Raw genomic sequence first — 24,054 nt, forward strand, 5'->3', positions numbered from 1 at the left:
ACAACCGTACTCCGCATGTAGTTCCCAACAGAGCTACATCTATGTGAAGGGAAGCATGCAGTGGGGTGACCTCAAGGTTCTGTCTTGGGCCTCGTGATCTTCATAATTATCTAGATGAATGGAAATTCATCAGATTTACAGACAACAGCAAAACAGGGAGAATTGCCCACACTTGGCAACAATTGGATGATAAACTCGAAATTCAGTGAGATCTTGACAGACTTGAGCATTGGGCCCTATCCAGCAAGATGCAGTTCAGAGATGAGAAAAGTGAGGTCCTGCCATTAGAGTATGACGCCTTTATATCTTTCCCCTAAAATTATAACACTTAATATGATACATAACTTCCATTTGGATTCTGCTTGGCACTTTCTAAAATTACATACTGTATTTTTTTAAAAAAAATTATAAATGTATAATATAATTAGAACAACAATCCATACCAATTCAATTCTATTATTAATATTAATATTCATTTAAATCTTAACATTTTACACATTACTTTTCAGATAAATATCATACTTCTATGGGAACACTTATAAACTTTCCATAGTTAATTCCCCCCCACTTCACTTATATTTTATAAAACATTGAATAATTAAAATGTTCCCATTCCTTCCTAATTCAATTCTCTCATTTATTTTATTTCAATTATTTTGTTCACAAAAGTTTCACTAAATTACATTGACTATTTTATCCCTCTTTTTAATCATATGTTGTTTCCAATTTTCTAACATTATTTCTATTACAAATATCACAATACCATCTTATGTGCCTTCACAGAATCCCTTTTTCAGTTAGATTTTCACCCATTATCTCTGAATAAATCCTGTTTCTTTACATCTTGCTCCAAACCTCTGTAACTTCACTTCCTTTCCTTCTTCCCTTTCTTCTTCTCTCTCCCCTTTTTACCCCCCTGTCTCTCCACCTCCATTTCCCCTCTTCTGTATTCCCCTCTTCTGTTGCTTTCCCACATCATATCCACTTTTCAAATTATTTTTCCCTTTTTTGGTTGTTTTTTTAAGTCTTAAATTCTCCATTCTTTTTTCCCCCTTTCCCCTTTCTTGCCCAAATGGAGTTACTTGTTGATTAAAGATGGCTTCTTCTTTGTCCCAATCTTCTTGTTGCACAGTCTTTTCTTGTTGTTTCTCATAATTATGAATCGCCATTTCTAAGAATTGAAAAACGGAGCCAAAGGAGCCTTTCCCTTCTTGTGTCTCTTCTTTATATTTTTTAAATTTCATTTTCAGTTCATCCAGAGATAGTGCCATTTAAAAATTTTTAAACCACCCAATTGTTTTTAGTCATTCAAATATAATATCCAAAAATCCCAAAGTCACCAAGCAGTCCAAATACACACAAGCTGTTTCTTCTTTTTTCACTTTCTCTTCCTGGGGTTACTATTTAGTTACAAAGTTCCAGTTAAAATGTATTTTTTAGAAGTCTTATTGAGGTTTTACATTAAATTCTTTTGAAATCCAGGCAGTCTCCTCCTTCCAGATCCTGCCCTTATTCTTTTCCTCTCCCTTCCTACTTATAGACAAAAAGGATTTTTTTAATGTCCAGAAATCTTTATTGTCCCTTTGGCATCGAATTATATTTTCAGCTTAATTATTGGTGCCAAAGCGGATTTTTCTGATTTCTTATTCAGCTCTCTTCATTGTCAATGTGAGGAAGGAGAGAGAAGAAAAAAAAAACTTTCCCTTTTCACTTTCTTCTGCTGCTTCCGACTCTTCTTTGGGAGCGATGTTATCTTTTATAAAATTTAAATTCCAGGTTGACTTAGTTATTGCTTTTTATCCCAGTCAGCCAAAATGTTCACTTCTTATCTTCCTCCTGCACTTTCTTCTCCGGTTGAGTGCTTCTTTGAGGTGGCCACTTCTGACCACTGCTCCGACCGCCTTTGGGAAAGGGAGTTTGACCAGCTGAGGAGGAGAGATGCAGCTCTCCTCGACCCCGCTGGCGATCTTCCCCCTCTTCACCACCTCTACAGGGTAGCTTAGCCCCGAAACCAGCTGGCTCGGGGCGCTCCAGCGGTGAGCCCAGGCAGAAACCACGCATGATCGTGGATTCCTGCTTACCGCCGAAGCCCTGCAAACCGGAAGTCTCCTGTGTCTTTAACACTCTTGAGAAAATTATTTTGAAAGAATTATTTGAAGTGCTGCCAATAATTTCCCTGTGTTTGTAACATTGATCTGGTCTTGAGATACATACATTCATGGCCATCTTAATTAAGGTATAGTGAATGTTACAACAGGGGATGGATCATTGCTTACTCCCAAAGTATTACTTACAGTATGTCAAGCTTTATGCAATAGAATGGTATGTTAAGGTAACTAATTGGCAATGCCGAGGAGTAGCTGTGGGATTGGTGGCCTTTTATGACAGCAACATAGGCAAGGATTATAAAACTCAGAACATTCAGGATAGGAGAAGGTGATTGCGATGGTAGTGGTGACTATGATAAGGTTGAAACAAGTGTAAATGGGTATCTGGAGAAACGATGTTGCCCAAACTGGGCTATTATACAAGATAGCTCCATTTAGTCCATCTATCCTAGTCATAAACTCTACATTCAACTTCATTATGCAGTTATGGAATGGTCAAGAAAATATATTTCCCTAGCATTGTTAATTGATAATTTTACAGTAAAGCTTAATTTCAGTGTAAAAATGTATCAGTCCTTATTCTATCTCAGGTAATGTAAGATATATCAGTGTCCATGAAGCTCAGTCATAAAGGAAAAGGTATTTAGATGGAGCTCCCTCCCCACAGGCTGTAGACACACATAGAATAGTTTGGATAAGTATCTTTTTTTATTATCAACAACAAGCAAAGGAAGCTTTTACTCAGGCTACTATTCAGTCTTAGACAGTGGTGGGATTCAAAAAATTTTTACTACCGGTTCTGTGGGCATGGCTTGGTGGGTGTGGCTTGGTGGCCATGGCAGGGGAAAGTTACTGCAAAATTCCCTCTCCACCCCACTAACCTGCTTTACAGCTTCGTTCTCCTGTGCAGGGCAACCAAAGAAGACCCAGCCAATCTGCTGGGACTCGGGAGAAGGTAGAGAATAGATGGGGGAGAGGCCAGACAGAGGTGGTACTCCAAACTACTCAAAATTTCCACTCCTGGTTCTCTGAACTATTCAAAATTTCCACTACCGGTTCTCCAGAACTGGTCAGAACCTGCTGAATACTACCTCTGATCAGGGACTCCTCATAATCTTTTCTGTACCTTTCTTTCTTTTTTATTAGCACTATTTATCACTGAAGTGAGGAGTGTTTCTTCTCCTTTCAATGCAATTTGGAATAATTCTTCTTTAGTAAAGGGTTGATATATGGTAGCCCATATACATTTAGTTTAATTGACGTTAACAGAGCAAAAAATGTACTTTGAATAGTGTATTTGATTTAGGTTGCTGAAATTTGAATGATTTGAAATCTTCAGGTATAGCATTAATATTACCTATATATCACGAGACTAGAATAAATGTGGAAAGGTCATATGTATCCATGAGAAGATATTCTAGAAACCAGAATTATTTCCATAAGAATATAGAAATCTAATGTAGTTACTATTAAACCTTTTAATTTAAAGGAACATTGGATAAACTAAACCAATATCTGATTAGACCATTTAATGTGCCCCGCTTCTTTGCAATTAGAATCCCAGTTTAGAAAAAGGTGAAGAAAAACACATATCAAGCTAGATGTAGCACTATTCTGATTAAAAACCCAGTGTTCATTTGTACAATGTTGCTGTATGTGTGTGCAGAAAATGCATATACAAACACACACGTGATCCTATCATGAACCTGATTTGGATTTTGATTATATTGATTCAAGTATTACTATACTGGCATGATTGAATGGTTTTTCATCTTAAAGGCTTACATGGACACACCATGTAATTGATAAGTAATCATCCAAATAATCCAAATTACACTGCATATTTAATGGAATTTATTGCTTTAAGATGTGAAAATAATTAATGTCTTAGAATGCAGTTCTAACTACATGATATTGATTCCTTAAGAGTCAAGAATTAAGTCGACGTATTGGTCCCCCTACTAGATTTTTGCAGGGGGACTAGATTCTAAGAGGCCCAAGTCAAGAAGAAAACTGCTGCAGGCGGCTCAAAGGAAAACAAAATAAAATTGATTTCAGGTTCAAAACTTTAAGGCAAAAGTTTTGGCTGTTTATGATTCTTTGCAAAAGAATCATAAACAGCCATTTTCAACTTCCTTTTGCTCAACTTTTATTCTGAAGTCCAGGTGTACTTCTTTCCACCAATAAGCACTGGCCAGAGGCAAAAATGCAGATAACAGATAACAGATAATCAGAGTTGGAAGGGACCTTGTAGGTCATCTAGTCCAACCCCTCCCCCAAGCGGGAGACCCTACACCATTTCTGACAAATGGCAGCCCAATCTCTTCTTGAAAGTCTCAAGTGATGGTGCTCCCACAACTTCCGAGGACAAGCTGTTCCATTGATTGATTGTTCTCACTGGCAAAAAGTTTCTCCTTATTTCCAGGTTAAATCTCTCCTTGTTCAGTTTCCATCCATTATTCCTTGTCTGGCCTATAGGAGCTTTAGAAAATAGCTTGACCCCTTCCTCTCTGTGGCATCCTCTCAAATACTGGAAGACTGCTATCATGTCTCCCTTGGTCCTTCTTTTTACTAGACTAGCCAAGCCCAGTTCCTGTAACCGTTCTTCGTATGTTTTAGTCTCCAGTCCCCTAATCATCCTGGTTGCTCTTCTCCGTACTTTTTCTAGAGTCTCAACATCTTTTTTATAATGAGGTGAACAAAACTGGATGCAGTACTTTAGGTGTGGTCTTACTAAGGCTTCATAGAGTGGTATTAGTACCTCCTTTGATCTTGATTGTATCCTTCTGTTAATAGGATTGCATTAGCTTAGGATTGCATTAGCTTTTTTGGTGGCTGCTGCTGCACACTGCTGGCTCATATTTAGCTGGTTGTCCACTAAGACTTCAAGATCCCTCTCATAGTTACTGCTATTAAGCCTGGTTTCACCCAGTCTATATGTATACTTTTGGTTTTTCTTGCCTAAGTGTAGGACTTTACTTTTCTCTACATTGAATTTCATTTTATTAGATATGGCCCAGTGTTCTAGTCTATCAAGATCCATCTGGATCTTGAGCCTATCTTCTTGGGTGTTAGCTATTCCTGCCAGCTTAGTATCATCTGCAAATTTGGTAAGTTCCCCTTCTATTCCCTCATCTAAGTCATTAATAAAGAGATTAACTATTCCTGGAAAGCTGCTCCATTGCTTCTTTTATAGGTCAGCAAATTTCAAAACAGGGCAAGAATTCTAGCATGTTTCACTAGTCCAGAGGTCTCCAAACTTGGCAACTTGAAGACTTGTGGACTTCAACTCTCAGAATTCTGGGAGTTGAAGTCCACAAGTCTTCAAGTTGCCAAGTTTGGGAACCCCTGCATTATACCAATTTTGATAAATAAACGTGGGCTATCTATTCCCTTTCTATCTCAAATTCAGGTGTTGTTATTAATGTTTAAAGTCCTAAACAGCTCGGGGTACCTAAATGAGCCCCTTAAGACACTTAGGCAAGGATTTTGATGGGTGCCTATATTTTTTTATTTGTTTTACATGAGTGAAATCCCAAAGGCCTTTGGGCTGTGTGCCACAGTAAAAAAATCCAAACAAGCATCAACAACGAAGAAAAACAAGGATCAAATACAAGGTTGGAACCAAAAGCATCTTGAAATAAAATATATTTAATCCATTTATAGAGAACTGGGAGAAAGCGAAGGCTGCGTATACTTTGTGGGGAGAGCATTCCATAAAGTGTGTGGGGCATTCCGCACCCCAAAATGGGACCGGCCTTTCAGCAGGCCTTTTCTCAGTGACAGGACCAGGTGACATTGAATTCTGGTGTATCATTGCCGTGTATATCATATTTGGAAGCTGTGCCATTTAAAGGCTTTAAAAGATTTAAGTTTAGGTGGAACCAAAGCAAGTGGGCGGAAGAATGAAACATCCTTTCTGAGATGTTCTAGGGCTCTTGCCAAGACAATATTTGTCCATAGATGTGATGTATTGCTTTATTGTATCTTTTGTGGCCTGTTGCCTTTCATATGATCAGAGACAGAGGAAGAAGGTGAAGATTTAATACAGAGGGGATCCAGCATGCCCCAAAGGTTCTCCCCCTTCCCCTACCATACGCGTGTGTGTGTGTGGGGGGGTGTTTGCTGGCCTCCGATTCCCGGTTGGCAGGCCACCTGGGCCTCGGCACCCCGCGAGCCCTTCGCAAGATACCGCAAGGTACCTTTGAGGACCCGGGGCTCCATTTTCAACCCTAAGTGAAGGCGGCCGGGATTGACCCGGTCCCTCCGTCCGGCCATCCCTTGGCGTGAATGGACTCTCCTGAGATGCGCAGGGCGGGCGCCTGCGCCGGGTGATGCCATCCGGAAAGAGGGGGCGGGAAAAAGAGTGGTGTCACGTGCGTAAGCGCTTACGGTCCATCCCAAAGGTGCTGCAGCCTCGCTTCGGCGCCGGTTCTACTGCCTTTTGCCATCTCCCTGCCCCGGGCACGGGTGTCGTCTCCGGAGAGGCGGAGCTTGAAGATAGACACCCAGATACAGAGATTTAAATTTCATTTCCACTTGGAAAGAGGGGAGCAGCAGCAGCCCCGGCCGAGAGCCAGAGACTCGCTTGTTCTGAGCTGACCTAAGCTAAGCCTGCCGGTTTCTTCTTTGCTGCTGCTGCCGCCGCCGCCGCCGCCTGCTGCTGCTCCGACTGCTGCAAAGTCGCCCGCCCGCTTGCCTGCCTGCCTGCCAGCCAGCTGGCCAACCATGGGTCACTCCGGAGAGCCGGGCCTCATAGCCAACGTGGTGAACGACACCTTGGAGTTCTACCGCTGGTCCTGGACCATCCGAGGTAAAAACGAGCGCCAAGCCTTTTCTTTCTTTCTTTTTTCTTTTTTTGTTAAGTCTCTCCTCAGCCTCCTCCCGATGCGCCGGCACTTGGCCTGCTTTCCCGTTAGCGCTCCTGGCTGTGCAGCACCTGCCTTATCTCTTCTCCACCTCCGGCGACCGATTCCTCCGGCCCGGCTTGCTGCCGCCGTCTCTGTCTTCCTCATCGCTTTCCCAGCCAGGCTCACAAGGGGGGACTTCCACCCCCGCCCCATCTCCCCAAATGCCTCCTTGGCTCGTCACTGTCACACAACGGTCAAAATGGCTCCGTGTCTCTCTCTCTCTCTCTCTTATCTTGTCTAAAGCCAGTGGCTGCCTGACAGGAGGCGGCAAACTCAAACAGAATCTTTTTACTAGACATTGGGGGGGGGGGGCTTTTTCCTCATCCCTACATTTGGAGGTGGGTGGGTAGGGGAGCCTTAAGTCATAAGTAAAGAAGAAACAGCCGTACCATTTCAGTCTGTGGCCAGGGATGCTGTTCCGTCTCCTTTTTAAAAATTTCTGTATTAGCCTTCTAATGAGAGTAGATAGTGGAAGCTTACCAAGCATTCAGAATGACTTCTAAATCCTTTCTCTGAAAACTGGTACCAAATCAAAGCCAGGTTAGCCCAGGACTGGCGGTGGTTTCTGCAGACCTGTTCTAAAACACTGACCCCTTTAACTGTGAGCATGCCAAGGAAAAAGAACTGCTGCCTACAAGCTGCTCTATATTAAAAAAAAAAAAAATGTTTGGAAAGTGCTTACTCTGAAGTATGCTTACCATAACTCCACCAGCCATGAATCTCATGTCTGTGGAGATGCCAAGTTGACTACCTATGCTGATTGGGAATGACTGAAAAAGGATAGTCAGTACATCTGAAAACTAGTGGCCAATGCAAATTGGGGGAAATGAGACTAAAAGGATGATCCAGTGGCATCCTTTGGACTGTAAAAGGAATGTACCGTTAATAAATCTTTAGGGATTTTCTTCTTTCTTTCTCCTCTCCCCCTTCTTTTTTGTCTTTCTGTCTGTTTGCCTTTTTTATGGAAGTCAGATCATTCCTGATACTATAGTCCAAGTTTCATGGTGTAGTTGGTTAAGTCTAATCCCAAACTGACAGTTTATTTCTAAAAGGGAATGAAAAGTATAAAAAGTAGCTAATAGATTTATATCAAATGTGTCTAATGATACAGAAGGGTATCATTTAGGGTTGGCATGGCAGGTGCAAGAAGACAGTAGAGCAAGATGATCACGTTGCTTGTTTATTCTGAAGAATAACTTTTTGTTCAGTGGGTTTTAAACCCCAGATAAATTACCTGAAGTTGCAGCCTTAGATTGCTTCTTGTCTTATGCATCAGCAAATAGCTTTGTTCTGCATGCATGATAAATGAAATAATACATGGATAACCGGATGTTTGACTTTTTCATGCTTATGACTGCAGATGGTATACATACATATTCTTCAGGAGCCAGGATTGCATTTTATATTCAAGTGGCCAATACTGGTTTTAAATGCTAGGATGATTCTGCAACATACTGTTGGGTTTCGCTATAGGGAAGAATAAAATTCATACTGTGTGGGTTATAAATTTTGAAAATTCATAAGTAAATGCTGGCACTTATTAGACAATGCCATTCTCACTTCAGAAATTTTGTTTTGTGTACCATCTGCCTAATTATCCTCTATTATCTTTTGTTTTTAGCCATACTTCAGACAATATTCATCCAACATCAACACTAATCCAAAACTTTAAACACTGAATGGAATAGTGATGTGTTTACATAAATCTTTCTTGTACTTTTTACACATTCTTATTACAAAGCACAGTTGTGTTAGTTATCAACAAATACATAGTTAATAGTATGGAATTATCAACTTTTTAAATAACTGCTTTACCTCGTGATTGTTACTTTGTACTCCATACTAGATTGCCAGAATTTAACTGAATTATAACAATTTTAAACTCAATTTTAAACTTTCTAGCAGTGGACTTCTGTAGAAAACACTTTATTACTTCCTTCTCTTTAGAAAGCCTATCTGTCATTTGGATAATGTAGAAAAAGTTGCCTAACATCTCGTGCTGAGCAGACTAATTTGTACTACATTAAGCAGTAAGGCAACATCTGAGACTGGTATATGTATATCTGGCATGATCTGATGTTCCCAAATAACATTATTTTTAGTTACAATACTTAAAACAATTTTTTCAGTGTATTGGTTATCTTGAAGCTCTTGAAATGAGGTGGAGAAATTCAGATAGAGAAAAGCATAGAAATTCCATTGTATTCCTAGGCAGAGGAATGGGCTGGATCTAGCAAAAACTTATTGCAGAAATAAACTTTTTTTTCGTCTATGGAAGATTTTTGATCCAAGAAAACATTTTCACTGCTTCACAGTGGGCAAGAAATCATACTTATTCAGCTACTCCTTCCCTTTGCAATCCTCTGAAAGCCTGCCCCAGAGATTTGGACAGCTTCCAGAAAATAAAGGAAATGGTGGTATGGTTGCAGAAAGTAGGATATTTAAGAAAAATCTTTCCTTCCATTCTGAAGGTGGAAGTATGCAGAGCAGGTCTAAAGCTGAATACTGATAGAAAAAAACTCTAGATTCATTATGAAGGAATTATATTAGTAATATGATTAGGTTCAGACCATTAGGGTATGTGTGTTTCTATAGTCATTAAGAGATGTGTGTGGGTATGTAATATTCAAAACTACACTTATACTATTCAGAAGAGTTAGAAAACTATAACGGGAAGAGTTATATGACTTCTGTTTAAATCATTGAGTCTTGAAATTAATGATATTAATTTGGAAAAAAACCAAACATGTTTGTGTGAATGACAGTAATAAACTGATTGCTTCCTATTATTCTAAATAGCAATGTTCGCTTTTATTAACTTTGCCGAGTCTCGTAATACTCTTTTAGACATTGTCATCAAATTTATTATTTACATAATTGTTAACAATCATTCCATTAATTATTCCTATTACCATTGTTATATAATTTTTAACAAGGGGCTTAGCAGAGAGAATAAGGCCAATAGTTTTCTTAACTCTTCCCCGTGAGTTGATACCTAAAATATTTTTTTAATTTAGGATTTCATATTCTTAACTTCTATCCTTTGTTATCAATTTTACTTTGTTTAAATTTTCTTTTGGAAAAAGAGTAGATCAAATGCTTCTATTTCTTCTCTCCTCTAATCTAACCATGGATTTGCTCCTATAGTTATTTTTATTTATTGTGAGGATGTTTAGAAAATTACACTGAATCTGAATGAAGCTTCTGTTGGACAGATGGTAGTTTTGGTCCTTCAGACAGCTCTTTGGATTCCAACCTTCTACAATTGAAAAAAGAAACACAATTCATGTAATCTTCTGAAAACAAAATACCCAAAGTATTACTGGCCACAATAATGTGGCCTTTTGGAACCTGGCTATAGGATTCTCTAATAATACCAATGGTTGCTGCTGAATGAAAATGCTGTAGTACAGCAATAGGTGTACTGAATCAGTACACCTAATTGCTGTACCACAGCATTTTCAATCAACATCATCTTGAAATTATATCATGCTTTTCTGGCCTTGCCCAGCAACCCTATCATAAAGGCCTGGCCATGTTTGGTTGTTGCTCAACTCATGAAATATTTCATCACATTGCAAACATCCCTGCACAGCCACATTGCACAACAAATGAAGAAATTTTATTCTCACTAAGACACCTACACAGTTTCTCTACATTGTTTTCATCATTCTTATAGTTCGAAAATCAGATTCTCAAATTATTCCTTCCCAACTCTAATCAGATGCTGGAGGGCCAATTCATGCAATTGTGCTCTCACTAAGTTGTGGGGGTGAGGTGATGGTGTAATAATTGGAAGTTAGTTACAAAGAATGTGTCATGGTTCTGTTTCCCCGCAATTTCAGCCTATCTTCCATGATTAGATTTTGGTCTAGGCTTAAGGTGGCATCTCAAGTAATTACTGTACTTCCTTACTTTTGTATGATGAATAGAAGTGATGAAAGTGAATCCAATACAAGATTTTTTTTCTTTTGACTCTAATGTATAAGATCTGAATTTTACTTTTTGTCCAAATCTATAGATAGCTTATTTTTTATTTTCCAAATTTTATTTATTTATTTCCCAGTGTTGCTGTAAATGAAAAACTTGCAGGGTGCATATAATCAAAAAATATCAGACGGAAAATATTCAATAGTTTACAGATTATGTTAGTATTGTAATCCTGTTGATTTGTAACATTATTGAAATGATACAACAGATTGGGTTTATTCCATGTACTTCAAAATCACCTCCAAAACAGACTTTTGAAAAATATAGGTCATCTATGTTTAAAACTGGTACAACCTAATATATAAAAACATTTAAGAGTTTTTTATAAGATCCCTTTCAGTACTGTTAAGACAGATAACCAAAATTCTGAGCAATATCAAAAGTCATTTTGAAATTAGCTTCAAGAATGAATAAGTAAGGTATAGGCAACAATACAAGTCAAAATGACTTTTCCCAAAAAAATAACAATAAAAAATGAAGCCGTGTTCTGCAAGAAAAGTGACATTCATGGTGAATGTCACCCATTAATTGCTTCATTATTAATATCAAAGTAACCTGTTTTCTATTTTAAAAATCATAAAGATTCTAACATCTAAAATGTAGGTACTAATCACAATTAGAGAGAATGTGGTCAGGCCATCAGAGTAGAAACCAGGAGACTGTGAGTTCTAATCCTGCTTTAGGCATGAAAGCTGGCTGGCTGACCTTGAACTACTCTCTCTCTCTCTCCCTCTCTCTGTCTCTCTCTCTCTCTCTCTCTTTCTCTCTTTCCTCTCAGCACTTCACAGGGTTGTTATTGTGGGCAAAATAGGAGGAGAAAGAAATATTAGACACGTGTACCACCTTGTGTTGTTTATAAAAATAATAAAGGCAGGATGTAAATAAAATAAATAAACAGCAAATAAAATGTCAATGAGGACCATTAGACTGATGTTATACAGGACATAAATATTCAAACTATTCTCCATGAGATAATTCCACACTAAGGATATTTTGCCCCAAAATATTCCTGAACCCTTCTCTTATTAACCTCTAGGCATGGATTAAAGTTACAGAGTTCTAATTTAAGAGTTAATGTGGTACTCCAGCTGCAGAACCATTCATTTCAATCAAAGCACTCAAAACACACAAGCATTTGTTTGTACACATCACTTTCCCTTTCTCTGCATTAAAATGAAAAGAATGCCACATTTGAAAAAAAATGTATATATTACACTTGACATGATGACAGTGAGACTTCTAGACAGTTTTTACTGCTATGGAGAAATAAGGCGTGGGGATCAAAGCTTGCGGTCCATAAACAATACCTGAAGCATTTCTGTACACACATTTTGTGTGCAGCTGCTTTACTCATTGGGTTCAATCATTTGCATTTTGCAAAGAATCTTATAATTGTTCTGGGAACGGATGCCCAATTTTTCCCCCAGACGAAAACAAGAATAGCATTAATGGCACTGTCTAAGTGCTAGATTAACTAGTATTGATGTGCAAACTTACCCTCCATCTCTTTTTGTCAGTACACTACAGAGTTAATAGTGAGTTATCTATATTTTTTAATCGAAGAGGTTAAACCATACTTTGTGGTGACAGATACGCCTTTGTTCTTGATTTGTTTCGAAAGAGTCATTATGAATGAAACTTTTTCTTCAGGGAAATGCATGTTTGAGGCTAATTTGTGCAAAATATTATTGTGGCCCTTTTGTAAAATATAATATTTTATTCATTTATTTAATGTACTTATAACATTACTCCATGAAAACATTTTTAAATGTGCATATGTTAATTATTTATTTTTGCTAATTTTGCAGGATTGTCTCATTTTAAATATTTAATTTAAAATTGTTCACTGCAACAACAATATACTCTTAAGTTAATTTAAATTCACTTCTAAGTTTCCAATGACAGGAAAAACAAAGTAAAATACAACAATGTTCCTCTGAAAATGTCTGTGGAGATTCTCAGTCATCCAGGTCATGGTTGTCCCAAAGGTCCTTTTTTAAGAGGTGACCAGTTGCCTCTTGAAAAAGCTTGATGCTTTTGTGTCTCAAAGGTAATTTTTCAGAAGGCAACTGGACCTTATTTGCTTTTCTTTGAAGATATTTTTTGTTCAGTTGTCTTTTGAAAAGCACCTTTGAGACAATCATGACCTGGATGACTGAGAATCTCCATAAACGTTGATACTTTTGTGCCCACCAACATCAAGCGTGCAAAATAACTTATCATACTACTGATTTCTGACCATGGTTTTATATATGCACATTATACCTATAACCACATGTACTTGGCCATGAGTCATATGATAATGATGCTTCTGAGAATTATTAAGATCATCTTTTCTGTTCTGTGCTGAAATAATTTGTTCTTATTGTCTTTGAGTTAGGGTAGAAGTTTGGACCTTCATTTAATTTGCAATTCTGCTCAACAGCTCAGACCATTCAGCGATAACATGCAATAGCAACACTTTACATAAGGAGCCTAGTCTGGTCTAGAGAAACTATTTCCAATGAGAGAAAGAAAGCACAATCAGGGTCTCTTTATTGCTACTAACAGCAGTTGAGAGAACTTGAAAATCTTGGGAATAGATTCCATTATTATAAATATTGAACAAAATGCATGCCTTGGGAAACTGAGAGTTAGTATCATGCCACCATGAATTATTTCTTAGAAATATGGTACACAGCTGGTTTCTTAGCTTTTGTGAATATGCCAAAAATTGCACTAAGTGGGGCTAGTGCAAATGCTAAACTTAATTTGATTGGCATGCAATTAATTGAATATTATTGAATTGAATTGAATTGCAATCAATAAATGCAGTTAATATAATTGGCCCACAGTATTTAATGATTTTTGCTTTGTCCCAGTAAAAATTACTTTTCAATAGTGTACCCTGAAAGGGCTCTGTGAGGATCTATGCAAACATTGGCAACCTTTACATCCCTGTTATGAAATGGTCCTATACATGTTTTCTCAGGAGTAGTTCCCATTATATTTACTGGGACTTCTTCTGAACTAATGTGGAACATAATTTGCTAATTGTTATCTAGGTACTCAAATGTTTTTCAGTTTCTCCAGAAGTCTTTTTATTGGTGTACCAGATTAGTCGGTTGAAATATAGAGAATTCAAATGAAATGTTATGATTTTAAAATATTGCTTGATTCAATATTGCTTGATAACAAAAGAGTGCCCCGTTTCTTAAAAAGTTGGAAAGGGGAAGAGTAAGTTCAAGGCTTTATAATGTCAATCCATTTTCAAATTCCTAAGCAAAGACCAAAGATGGAAAATAAAAACTAAACAATATAAATACACAAATAATAAAAGATAAAAAAATTAAAGCTTACATTGTTGTGTTCACATCATTCTTCTAACATCAACTTTATTTTAACACAATGAACTGGTTTGGTCGTGCAAGACTTGTGCAGAGATGACAGAATCCAGTAGCAATCACAATCTCACTTAGACTTATATATCTCTCTATAGTGCTTTATAACACTCACTTACAATGTCAGCATATTGCTCCCAACAGTCTGGGTCCTCATTTTCCTGACCTTGGAAGGCATCAACTTTGAGCCAGTCAGGATCAAACTCCATGCTGTGGGCAGAATTAGCTTGCAATTCTTGCAGAACCCAGTCCTCATCTCAGAGTGTGGAAGAGTTTCATGTGGTCCATGACTGTGGGTTGCCCACCCATTCAAAAATTATGGTTGCAGGGGTACATCATAAAGTCTCCATATTCCAGAGGTGGTATTCAGCAGGTTCTGACCAGTTTCAGAGAACTGGCAAATACCACCTCTGACTGGAGATTTTACAGTATCCTTCCCCTGCCACACTCACCAAGCCACGCCCACAAAACTGGTAGTAAAAAAAGTTGAAACCCACCACTGCCATATTCCCTTTGCCACCTAACTATAATTAGCTTGTAACATACATGCATAAAACATAAAGCCAGAATTTGTTTAATATTAATGAGGAAGCTTGGGACAAGACGGTGAGGCAAAAATTAGTATTTGATAATTCAACTTTGATTTCTTGCTACTCCAACAACTTGGCTTCCAATTTTCGATTCATTAGATAGATAATGTGAAATACCATCTGATAAATGAGCAAATCACACCTAACATCTTCCTCATTCTTTCAGTGAAGATAACATCTATATTCAGCAATATGACACAAACTGCTGGACTAGATAAAAGAAATGATTGACATATGAATGAATTATTTATACTGACTAAGCAATATATATTACCTATATGTGGTACACTTTAATTATAGTATAAGGTTCCTGAAGTATTATTAAAACCAGTCATAGACATGGGTTTTTATTGTGGTTTGCTAAGGAATATTAAGTTATAGCAAAATATGTTAGTTAGAAGCAAACCATACTTCTTGATTTTTTTAATCTAAAAGTTAATTGTATTAAAGCTGCTCCAAATTTTTGTAGAATTTCTACAAAATTTTAAACCAGACTCTTCTGTCATGCAAGCTTGCTCTGCATAGGTTTTTCTTCACTATGCCATGTATATTTGTGGGTGATGGGATTTAAACATCAAATGTTTAAGAACAAGCTGCAGCATACCTCAAGCTCCTGAACATACTTCATTATCTAGCATATGCACAAAAAAGAATGTGAATATATGTGTTTGATGACTAGAAGCAAGCTAATTTCATTATAACAATCGGTTTATTTTTACTATTATTACCATATTGAATGGTCACCACAGTTTTGCATTGAGATAATTCACGAAGTGTAGGTTATCAAAAATGGAACCAAAACTTCCAATTTTTTCTTTGAGGACAAGCTGGAACTGAGAATGTGTTCATATACACATAGGGCTAGATCTATTCACCATTGCCTTGTGTTACATTGGAATGAAATTTCTAGCAAGAAGATTGAGTTCACATGCTCACTACTTTCTTATTTTTGGTTTAGCATATTATGTAAACTAAGCTGGTCTGGGGAGAATATATACATGTATGCATACTCACAGGATAATTCTGTATTCATCCAATAAAATGGTATTAATAATTAATAAATAAATAATTATTAATATTTCAGAAATTATTTTCAGCAAATATGCGTTGGAACAAAGATGCAAAGCTATAGGAATATAGCTTTCCTATAAAAGCTATACATGCCTATTTTAATGGTTCAGCATGTTTGATGCTGGAATTTCTCAGCAGTAAAAACTGGGATACATCTATAGAGGGTTCCACATAAAACAACCTATCTGGATTTCATTCAGAATTCCAAGCAAATCATGGAGGCAGATACAGTACTGATCACTTAGATAGATATCATTAACATCAGGACCTAGGCAGGTCCCTTTTGATTCTTTTAGACCTCTTCATGGTGTTTGATACCATCAATCATGGAATCCTCTGGCCTCTTTTAAGGATTAGGAGAGGGACATTTGTTTTCATTTGCTATTTAAATAGGAAGCCCAGTGGCCAGGAGGCACCTTCGTCCAACTTTGACTGCTACTCCAGGTATAGTCGTACTTGGATTAGAATGTCCCAGAGACAGGTAAGTAGATAGGTCTCACAGTAAAGTGTTCCCACTGCTATATGAGCAGACAATTCTGGCCTGTGGTGCTTGGAGAAGTCTCATGTCCTTGGTTACTCCACTATGATGTCCCTTAGGGCTCAGAGCTGTCTTCTATGCCATTTTAACATCTACATGAAACCAATAGTAGAGAATGATCTGTCAGGGTAAAGTGTCATCAATATACTAATGGCATCCACCAGTAGATTTCCCTCTGGGCCGAGCTAGAAATGCTAGGGAAGTCCTTAACCAGTTCCTGGAAGCTGTGAGGAACTGGATATAGCAAAACAGCTTAAATTAACTCTTTCAATTATGAACTAGCTGTCCATCAACAGATGAACAACGGAACAATAGAGGAACCTACTATTCATCAATAAATAAAGTGGCACTCCAACAGCTCTGATTATCCTAACAACACTAGTTACTCTGGATCGATATAGAAAATATGGACTTTCTCTTGTAGGTGTATATCTGTTCCTATGCATATTTGCTGAAATAGTAAGTATGGTATGAGATGTTGTGTTTGGAACATTCAAATCCAAGTAGGATCTTAAAGGGAATAACAATCAAAGTTGGGCAAAGGTCCCCCTAGTCATAGCTTGAGCTTCCTATTTAAATAGCACATGAAAGCTTATTCAAACTTAATCACTTTTCATCTGGATTATTGCAACATGCTCTGTGTGGGGCTGCCATTGGAGATAATTTAGAAGCTGTAGCTGATATAAAACACAAGGCTATAATCAGTCCCACCAGTGCAGAAATCCTATTTTAAAATCATTGCCTGGGGTACTGGTAGAATTCCAGGCCTAATTAAAAATACTAGTTATTCATCTTAATGCCACAAACAATATCAAATTAACTGGGCAGTATCTTGCCATAAAAGAACCTGCCTCAGTATCTTCAGTATAACTTGTTGAGAGAGCTCCTATTACTGAGGTATATAGAGTGTAGACTTGGTAGCTCCTTTTTTCTGAGGTACCATAGGGTGGAGATACAGTAGCAGACCTCCTCTGCAGTAGCTACTTATAAAATAAAATAAGTAATAAAATATTGATTAGAGAACAGCTGTGTCAAGATAAAATTACATCACAGGTATTTATTGGCATGAGTGCTAAGCTTACTGATTTCTTTAGAAACAAAATGGAGGGGCAACCACATAAATGTTTATCATTAAGATTTTTTTTTTCTGCAATGAGCTATTTAGGTTATAATAATCATGTAACATTTATTGTGAAGATTTATTACTGCTACTGCATATTAGGCCGAATTGTTCAGAAGTGTAAAAATATGTTCTTATAAATTCATGTAAAATTATTTAGGGTACTAGTTGAAATTTGTAAAACGTTGTGTTAAAGTTAACAGCAAATATTCATTTCTGCCTGTGAAATGAATGCAATACTATCACAAATCATCTGGATATAATTTTTTTATTACAAATTTCCAGTGGAATTACAAAATTCATGGAAAGAATTGGAAAATATGTAAGAAGAATTTGTGTAATAATGTTATAAAATGTTTTAAAATATTCCATCTCAGGAAACTTCTGCATTGACCCATAATATCTGCTCAGAGGAACTCAACAATTAAAAAAAGCAATTCATGCGAAAACAAACTCTACATATAGAGATGTATTTGCAGTAAATCTTTCCCTCTTAGTGATTCAACTGCAGACATGAGAAGAGGTCATGCTGATTGAATAAAAAGGTGTGCTAGATTGGCCTTTGTGCTAAAATTAGCAGCCATAGCTATTAATACTTGCTAAAGCTTCACATGTGAATTAGCAGGTAGAAGTTTATGGTTAGGAATTTATTTACTTCAATTTAAAATTGAACCAACAAACACTAATTTAACATTTGCCAAATGCATTTTTTTAAAATATTCACTTTTGAATGATATGGAAGTAAGAGTTTTAAAAAATATGCCTGGTGCAATTTCCAGCTCTAATATAGGCAACATTTGAATCCAGCATTTATTTTATTAACTTGTTTATTTAACTTATAGACTATCTCAATTGTTGAAATAATTCTCAGTTTTAGTTAGGAAAACTATGCTTAAATTTCTCCAAACTAGTAAAAATTTAAATGCTCAGCTTAAGGTTTTTATTTCTTTTGTTCGGCTCATTGTACTGCTTCCAAACACTACCACCACCAAACTAAACACTACCAGCCAAACCAAATTGTTTAGTATTCTGCCCTTTTTTTAAATGGATAAAAGGGAAAAGGGTGGAAAAATACAGGACGATTACAACTGAGAAGACCCCCATCAGTTTTATTAGTTTTATTTTTTCATTTATCTCAAAGAGGTCAGCTGGATTTTGGAATAACTTAACAAATTGATTATAAACAAAGAGTGAATTACAAAATATAGATTCAATGTTAGAGACAACTAAATTTATTATTACTGCATTATACAATCTTAGGGGGCACTCATATTTCTGGTGTTATATACTGTAAATACAACAAAGTGTTCTGCCCAATCTAATAAGTTGAAATTGCTTAAGAAAGAGTGAAATCCGCTGACTGGAATAGGAGCTTTCTATGGGACAATATTTAATCTCGTCCTGTTTGTGTGATCTGAAACACTGCTTATCATGATAAGCGATCTGAACACAGTGGATTGCTTCAAGCAAAAGAATAATTTCAATATACCTGAGGAAGATATTTATCATAAAGAAAGTAATACTTAGAAAATTAAAAGTAATTCAGGGAATACATTTTCTGTATGTTTCATTTTACTTTATAAAAAGATAACAAAAATGCAAAAGATAAACAATTACAGTAACTATGAGGTACAGTATGTTCAGTGGAATGCTTCACCTGGAATTTACTGTTGAGAAATAGTTAGGGAAAACCATTGGGAAGTAAATTAAAACAAACCAGGTAAAAAATGTTACATGATTCATGTCCAAACTTCTAGCCCTACTTAGATATTTGAACTACAATCAGGCCAGGTAAAAGCTTGGAAGTTGTAAGGGTTTGGCTAGCACGTGGAAGCTGTGGTATAAAGACCAAATATGATGAAGCCTTTTAGACTAACCACCACCACGTCAGAAATGAGGCATAGTCATTTTGAGAAAGCCAGTCTTTCCATGCCGTAGTCTTCCGAATCCAGTTTAAAAGATCCCAAGCAGTTTTATCTACTCAAACTGAGGAGTGCTACAACAAAAGTGTGTTTATAATTTGCAAATTTATACAATTTGACAGAAACACCAATCAATTCTAGCCAACTGTTGAGTAGGCACAGTCCATCAGAGTTTGCTTGTCAATCATTAATTCACCTTCTAAGTTAATGAGGTGCTAATGCTTAAACACTCATTCCTTCCCTGTTTTCATATTTGTTTGGTTTTGTAAATTTTCTTTATCATGTGGCTTTATCATGTGTTCTGCTCAATAACTCTTGGGGATAAAAACATATACAAACAATATATACATGAGCTTTTTTAAAAAGCTCTTTCATCCACCACTTAGTGGACCCTACAGCAAATAAATAATTAGTCTTTTCCAATAGTTTTCACTGTGCTCCCTATGGCAGCAGACCTCTGCTGTCTTCAAAATTCCTAATGGTGACCTTCCAGTAACTCTGCATTTTGGTTCTTTTCCCCAAATATGGCACATATTGTTATGATGGGGTGCCAGGAAAGAAATTGAGTAAAGTACCTTTCCAATGAGAGCAGAGATAATCCTTTGAAGCACATGGAGGAAGACCACTCTTTCAGAAATGCTACTGGTTGATTTGAAATAGCATTTCAACATCCATGGAGATGATACCATTTTTGTGGGGACAAAATTACTTTCTACTTATCTTTCCCCAATATTATTTTGACTAGTTTGAGATTCTGCTTGGTTTATAAAGAGAGGAGTTACCATAGGGGTCCATGGCTCTCTTTGCTTCTGTTCTTCTGTAAGTTTTTGTAAATATGTTTTATATTCAGAAATTTATTCAGCAAGTGAACCTAATGATCCTCATTTTCTCATGATTACTTATGCCCACAAAATCAGTTTTAATTATATATATTATCAATATTTTATTTATTGTATTTAGTGTTATTATTTAGTGTTAAAATAATTTTAGCATATACAATTAAGCATGCTAGGTTTTTTTAAAAAAATCTAGTTTAAAGACATTTTAAAATATTAATATTTAAAAATTTATTTCCAACATAATATTTCACAAATGTTTTAAGCATAATATTTGTTGATTGGTGCTTTATCCTTAGGCAATCATACAAAATATTCCTTGGCACATATTCAGTATCACATCTTTTAAAAGAAGATAGTCTTTTCACAATTTTGATACATCATATCAAAAGAGAAAATGCTTTTGAAAAATGGCTTTTCATACAAGCTGCAACTATTTGACACTCACTCACATGAGATACAATAGAAACACTCTTTAGACATAATTCATAACTCATCATCCAAGCAGCAGTGAGAGGCATCTTTCTTTTACATATCTTGCTGATGCATCAATTAAGAAACAAGCATCCCCCTGTCCTGTTAGTGACTGCAGAAGCTACTGGACTTGTGTTTGCATGTGCACTGGTTTCTACTGGGAGCCAAACTCTGGTAGCAATTTAGAGCAGAAACTATACATTCATACATACATACCTGCATTTGAATTATAAAAAGTAGATGCCATCTATTTTCCATCTGTTGGAAAATAGTGTAAACTGTTATCAGCTATTTCACAGTTTTACCCCTCAAATTAATCCAAATGGATTTTTTTTTAAAAAAAACTATAAATCTTAACTATAAATACTTTTAAATATAAGAGATATTGTTGCTGTATTGTTGTATCCTCCTGTATTGTTGCTTTGTTACATCTTACAGGCCTATTTACGTATTGCATTGAGGGGATTCAAGATTCTAGTCCATCCTGAGTTCTACACGTAGTCCTTGACTTATCGCCACTTCAGTGTCATGTGATTGTGTGTTATGGTAGTTTTGCCAAAAACTGGCACTTACTTCCATTGGTTTCCTTAATGACCACTTCATTTGCTTAACAATGTTTACAAAAAAAACACAAAATCAGGTCAGTCACATGACTAACCCATTTTACAATCATAATGACATATGAGACAGTAATAGTCAGTCTATACTACAATCATATGTCAAGGATAACATATATGACAGGTTATGTGATACCCTGCTGATTTTTGTCCCTAAAAATAGGAAAAATTAGCACAGGAATATAGTAAGGAAAATTATGGGAAAAGTATAACTGCAGGAAACCAGAACAATGACAAAAATTTGATATATACCTGGGGAAAAGTTCTATCAGAAGATGTAACAAAAGAGTCCATGCTAATTCTATTTTAATATCTCTTATATTTAAAAGTATTTATAGTTAAGATTAAAAAAAAAAATTGAACAGAGCAACTCTGCTATGTTACATTAAAATAGGTATGCTAAATATAAGAAAATTTTCCTTGAAACTAAATGGCAAAGATACTAAAATAGACAGTAATATAGCTGCTTCTTTGAACCCATTGAAATCTATTTGAAAGAAATAACAGCAAACACAGAGAAATGCAGTGTTGACATGTTGGGTTGAGTAACTCTGTGTCTGTCAGCTAATGCTGAAGAAAACTCCTGATTGGTTTAGTAGTTCCAGAATAATCCCTAGAAATTGTAATGACTATTGCATTTCAACAATGAAGAGGAGACCTGCTTGGAAAGACTAAGATAAATCAATGTACTTAGAGGAGTTCTTTACTTCCAGCAAATAAGGCTCATTATTCATTCATTTATCATATTTATATAGGCCCCCATCTCACAAAATGTGACTTTATTCATATATTCATGTCCTTGGAATAAGTACTGAGCTTGGCATTTATTCTTTGGTAAATATTTATATAATTAAGCTTTACATTCCAAAGTGAATAGGATATTGAACTCTCATTTTTTTCTCTGACAAGTTCAATTCAACTTTATAAGCTGCTTTGTTTGCCCAATAGAAAAGTAGAGTGCAGATATATCTGCTGCATTATAAGAGTTCTCTAGGTCAAAATCATGTTTTGACTAGTCTGTTTACTGAGTGATGATCAGACACATTTATCATCATCTGTGACAGCAAAGAAAGTCACAAAATGAATGCAACTAAATACCAGTACTTGATTTTTTTTTTATCAATTACTGTGAACACAGAATAATCGATTACAATGTACATTTTCTTTCCCTTTGTAGTTGAGACATTGATAACTTAAATCATGTTCCCATTTTGCCCTTAGTATATTGTGTCCCCACCTTACATAGCTTTGGATGGATCTTTGTAGCTTTTAGGTGCTTAAAATCTGTCAAATCCCTGTGGACAGAATATTCCTTCCTTATGTAATGCTGGGCCGGCAGCAGCAGTTGATAATTGCTTAACATAATTCCTTGGACTTGAGCTCTTCTGTTCAAGGGAAGAAAAACCACCTGTGCAAATTATATCCATCAATTTCCTTTTTACTTCAGCCAAGCTGTCATTTTTTTCACCTCTGCTGCCACCCCAAAAGAAGGAATGTTTAATATTGTGTTAGGGAAGAAAGGAAGCAAGCAGTAGTTTCTGAAAATATCAAGTGACAAGCTTATATTTAGACAGATCGATCCTATGGAGATCAGAAGGGGGAGAAAGTTATGATGAAAAAACTGTCACTTATTTCAGATAAAATGAAAGGAGGCAAATAATTCTTTTTATGTTTTAGTGCCAGTTGTTGTTGTTACTACTGTCTTTGTTTCCTATTATTTTAATAGGTCCAAAATTTTACATACAGTACCAAATATAGAGCAGATATATATTTCCAACATGCCCAATTTCTCCCATTATCTTTGGAGCCTGGGAATAGTTATGGCGGAGACAACTGTTGCTGTAACAAAGGAGCCTCCAGACTTTAGCTCATTCTGGAACTGAGTACATCACACCAAATGCTTCAAGGGACTACAGATTGGCCTCCCCCAGCAATTTTCCCAATGAATCTATCCCATTGAATGTGTATGTCAATTATAAAGAAATTTCATGTGTTTACTTCATACATATTTATATTCCTTCATGTATATTTACATACCTCTTCCTCAGCAGCTCCTTTTAGATATCATCAGGTATATCAGGATAGATATGTAGTCAGCTGAACAAAATTAGCTTTAGAAAGGTCCCTTTTGCAGCTGAAAGAAAGAAGCATATATCTTACATTTTCCAAAGAATCAGCCAAAGCTGTATGTAACGGTTGTACATTTCTATGCGGACTTAAGCTCAGTTTATAGAAGTACTTTTAGTCAAGCCTAATATGCGCAAACCTAAATTGTTTGGTAATTTTCACTTGAAAAATCAATATTCGAGTCAGGATTTTTTTCTGTTAAAAGGCTTAGGTGAATCAAAAAAAGTTTCAACTTTCTCCCATTCCTTTTTAATCTATCAATGGGTGACATCATCTGAGAAATTGAGGGTGGAAAGGGAAGGGAAAAGACAAAAATAATATCAGAAAACAGAGGAGGCACTATCTATGGAATGACAACTCAGACCAAAAAA

General features: G+C 36.3%; 1 protein-coding gene across 1 annotated transcript in view; it reads left to right on the forward strand.

Annotated features, from left to right (window-relative positions):
* Positions 1 to 6,476: 6,476 nt before the first annotated feature.
* Positions 6,477 to 24,054, forward strand: part of ELOVL4 (ELOVL fatty acid elongase 4) — a 43,330-nt gene continuing 25,752 nt past the window's right edge. Inside the window, exon 1 of the mRNA XM_026695116.2 lies at positions 6,477 to 6,921. Coding sequence (XP_026550901.1) covers positions 6,837 to 6,921 — 85 coding nt within the window. The 5' untranslated portion in view covers positions 6,477 to 6,836. The remainder of the gene's footprint in view (positions 6,922 to 24,054) is intronic.

The sequence above is a fragment of the Pseudonaja textilis genome, chromosome 1, assembly GCF_049901715.1.
Source record: "Pseudonaja textilis isolate UNSWEBS1 chromosome 1, rPseTex1.2, whole genome shotgun sequence".
Taxonomy (NCBI): Eukaryota; Metazoa; Chordata; class Lepidosauria; order Squamata; family Elapidae; genus Pseudonaja; species Pseudonaja textilis.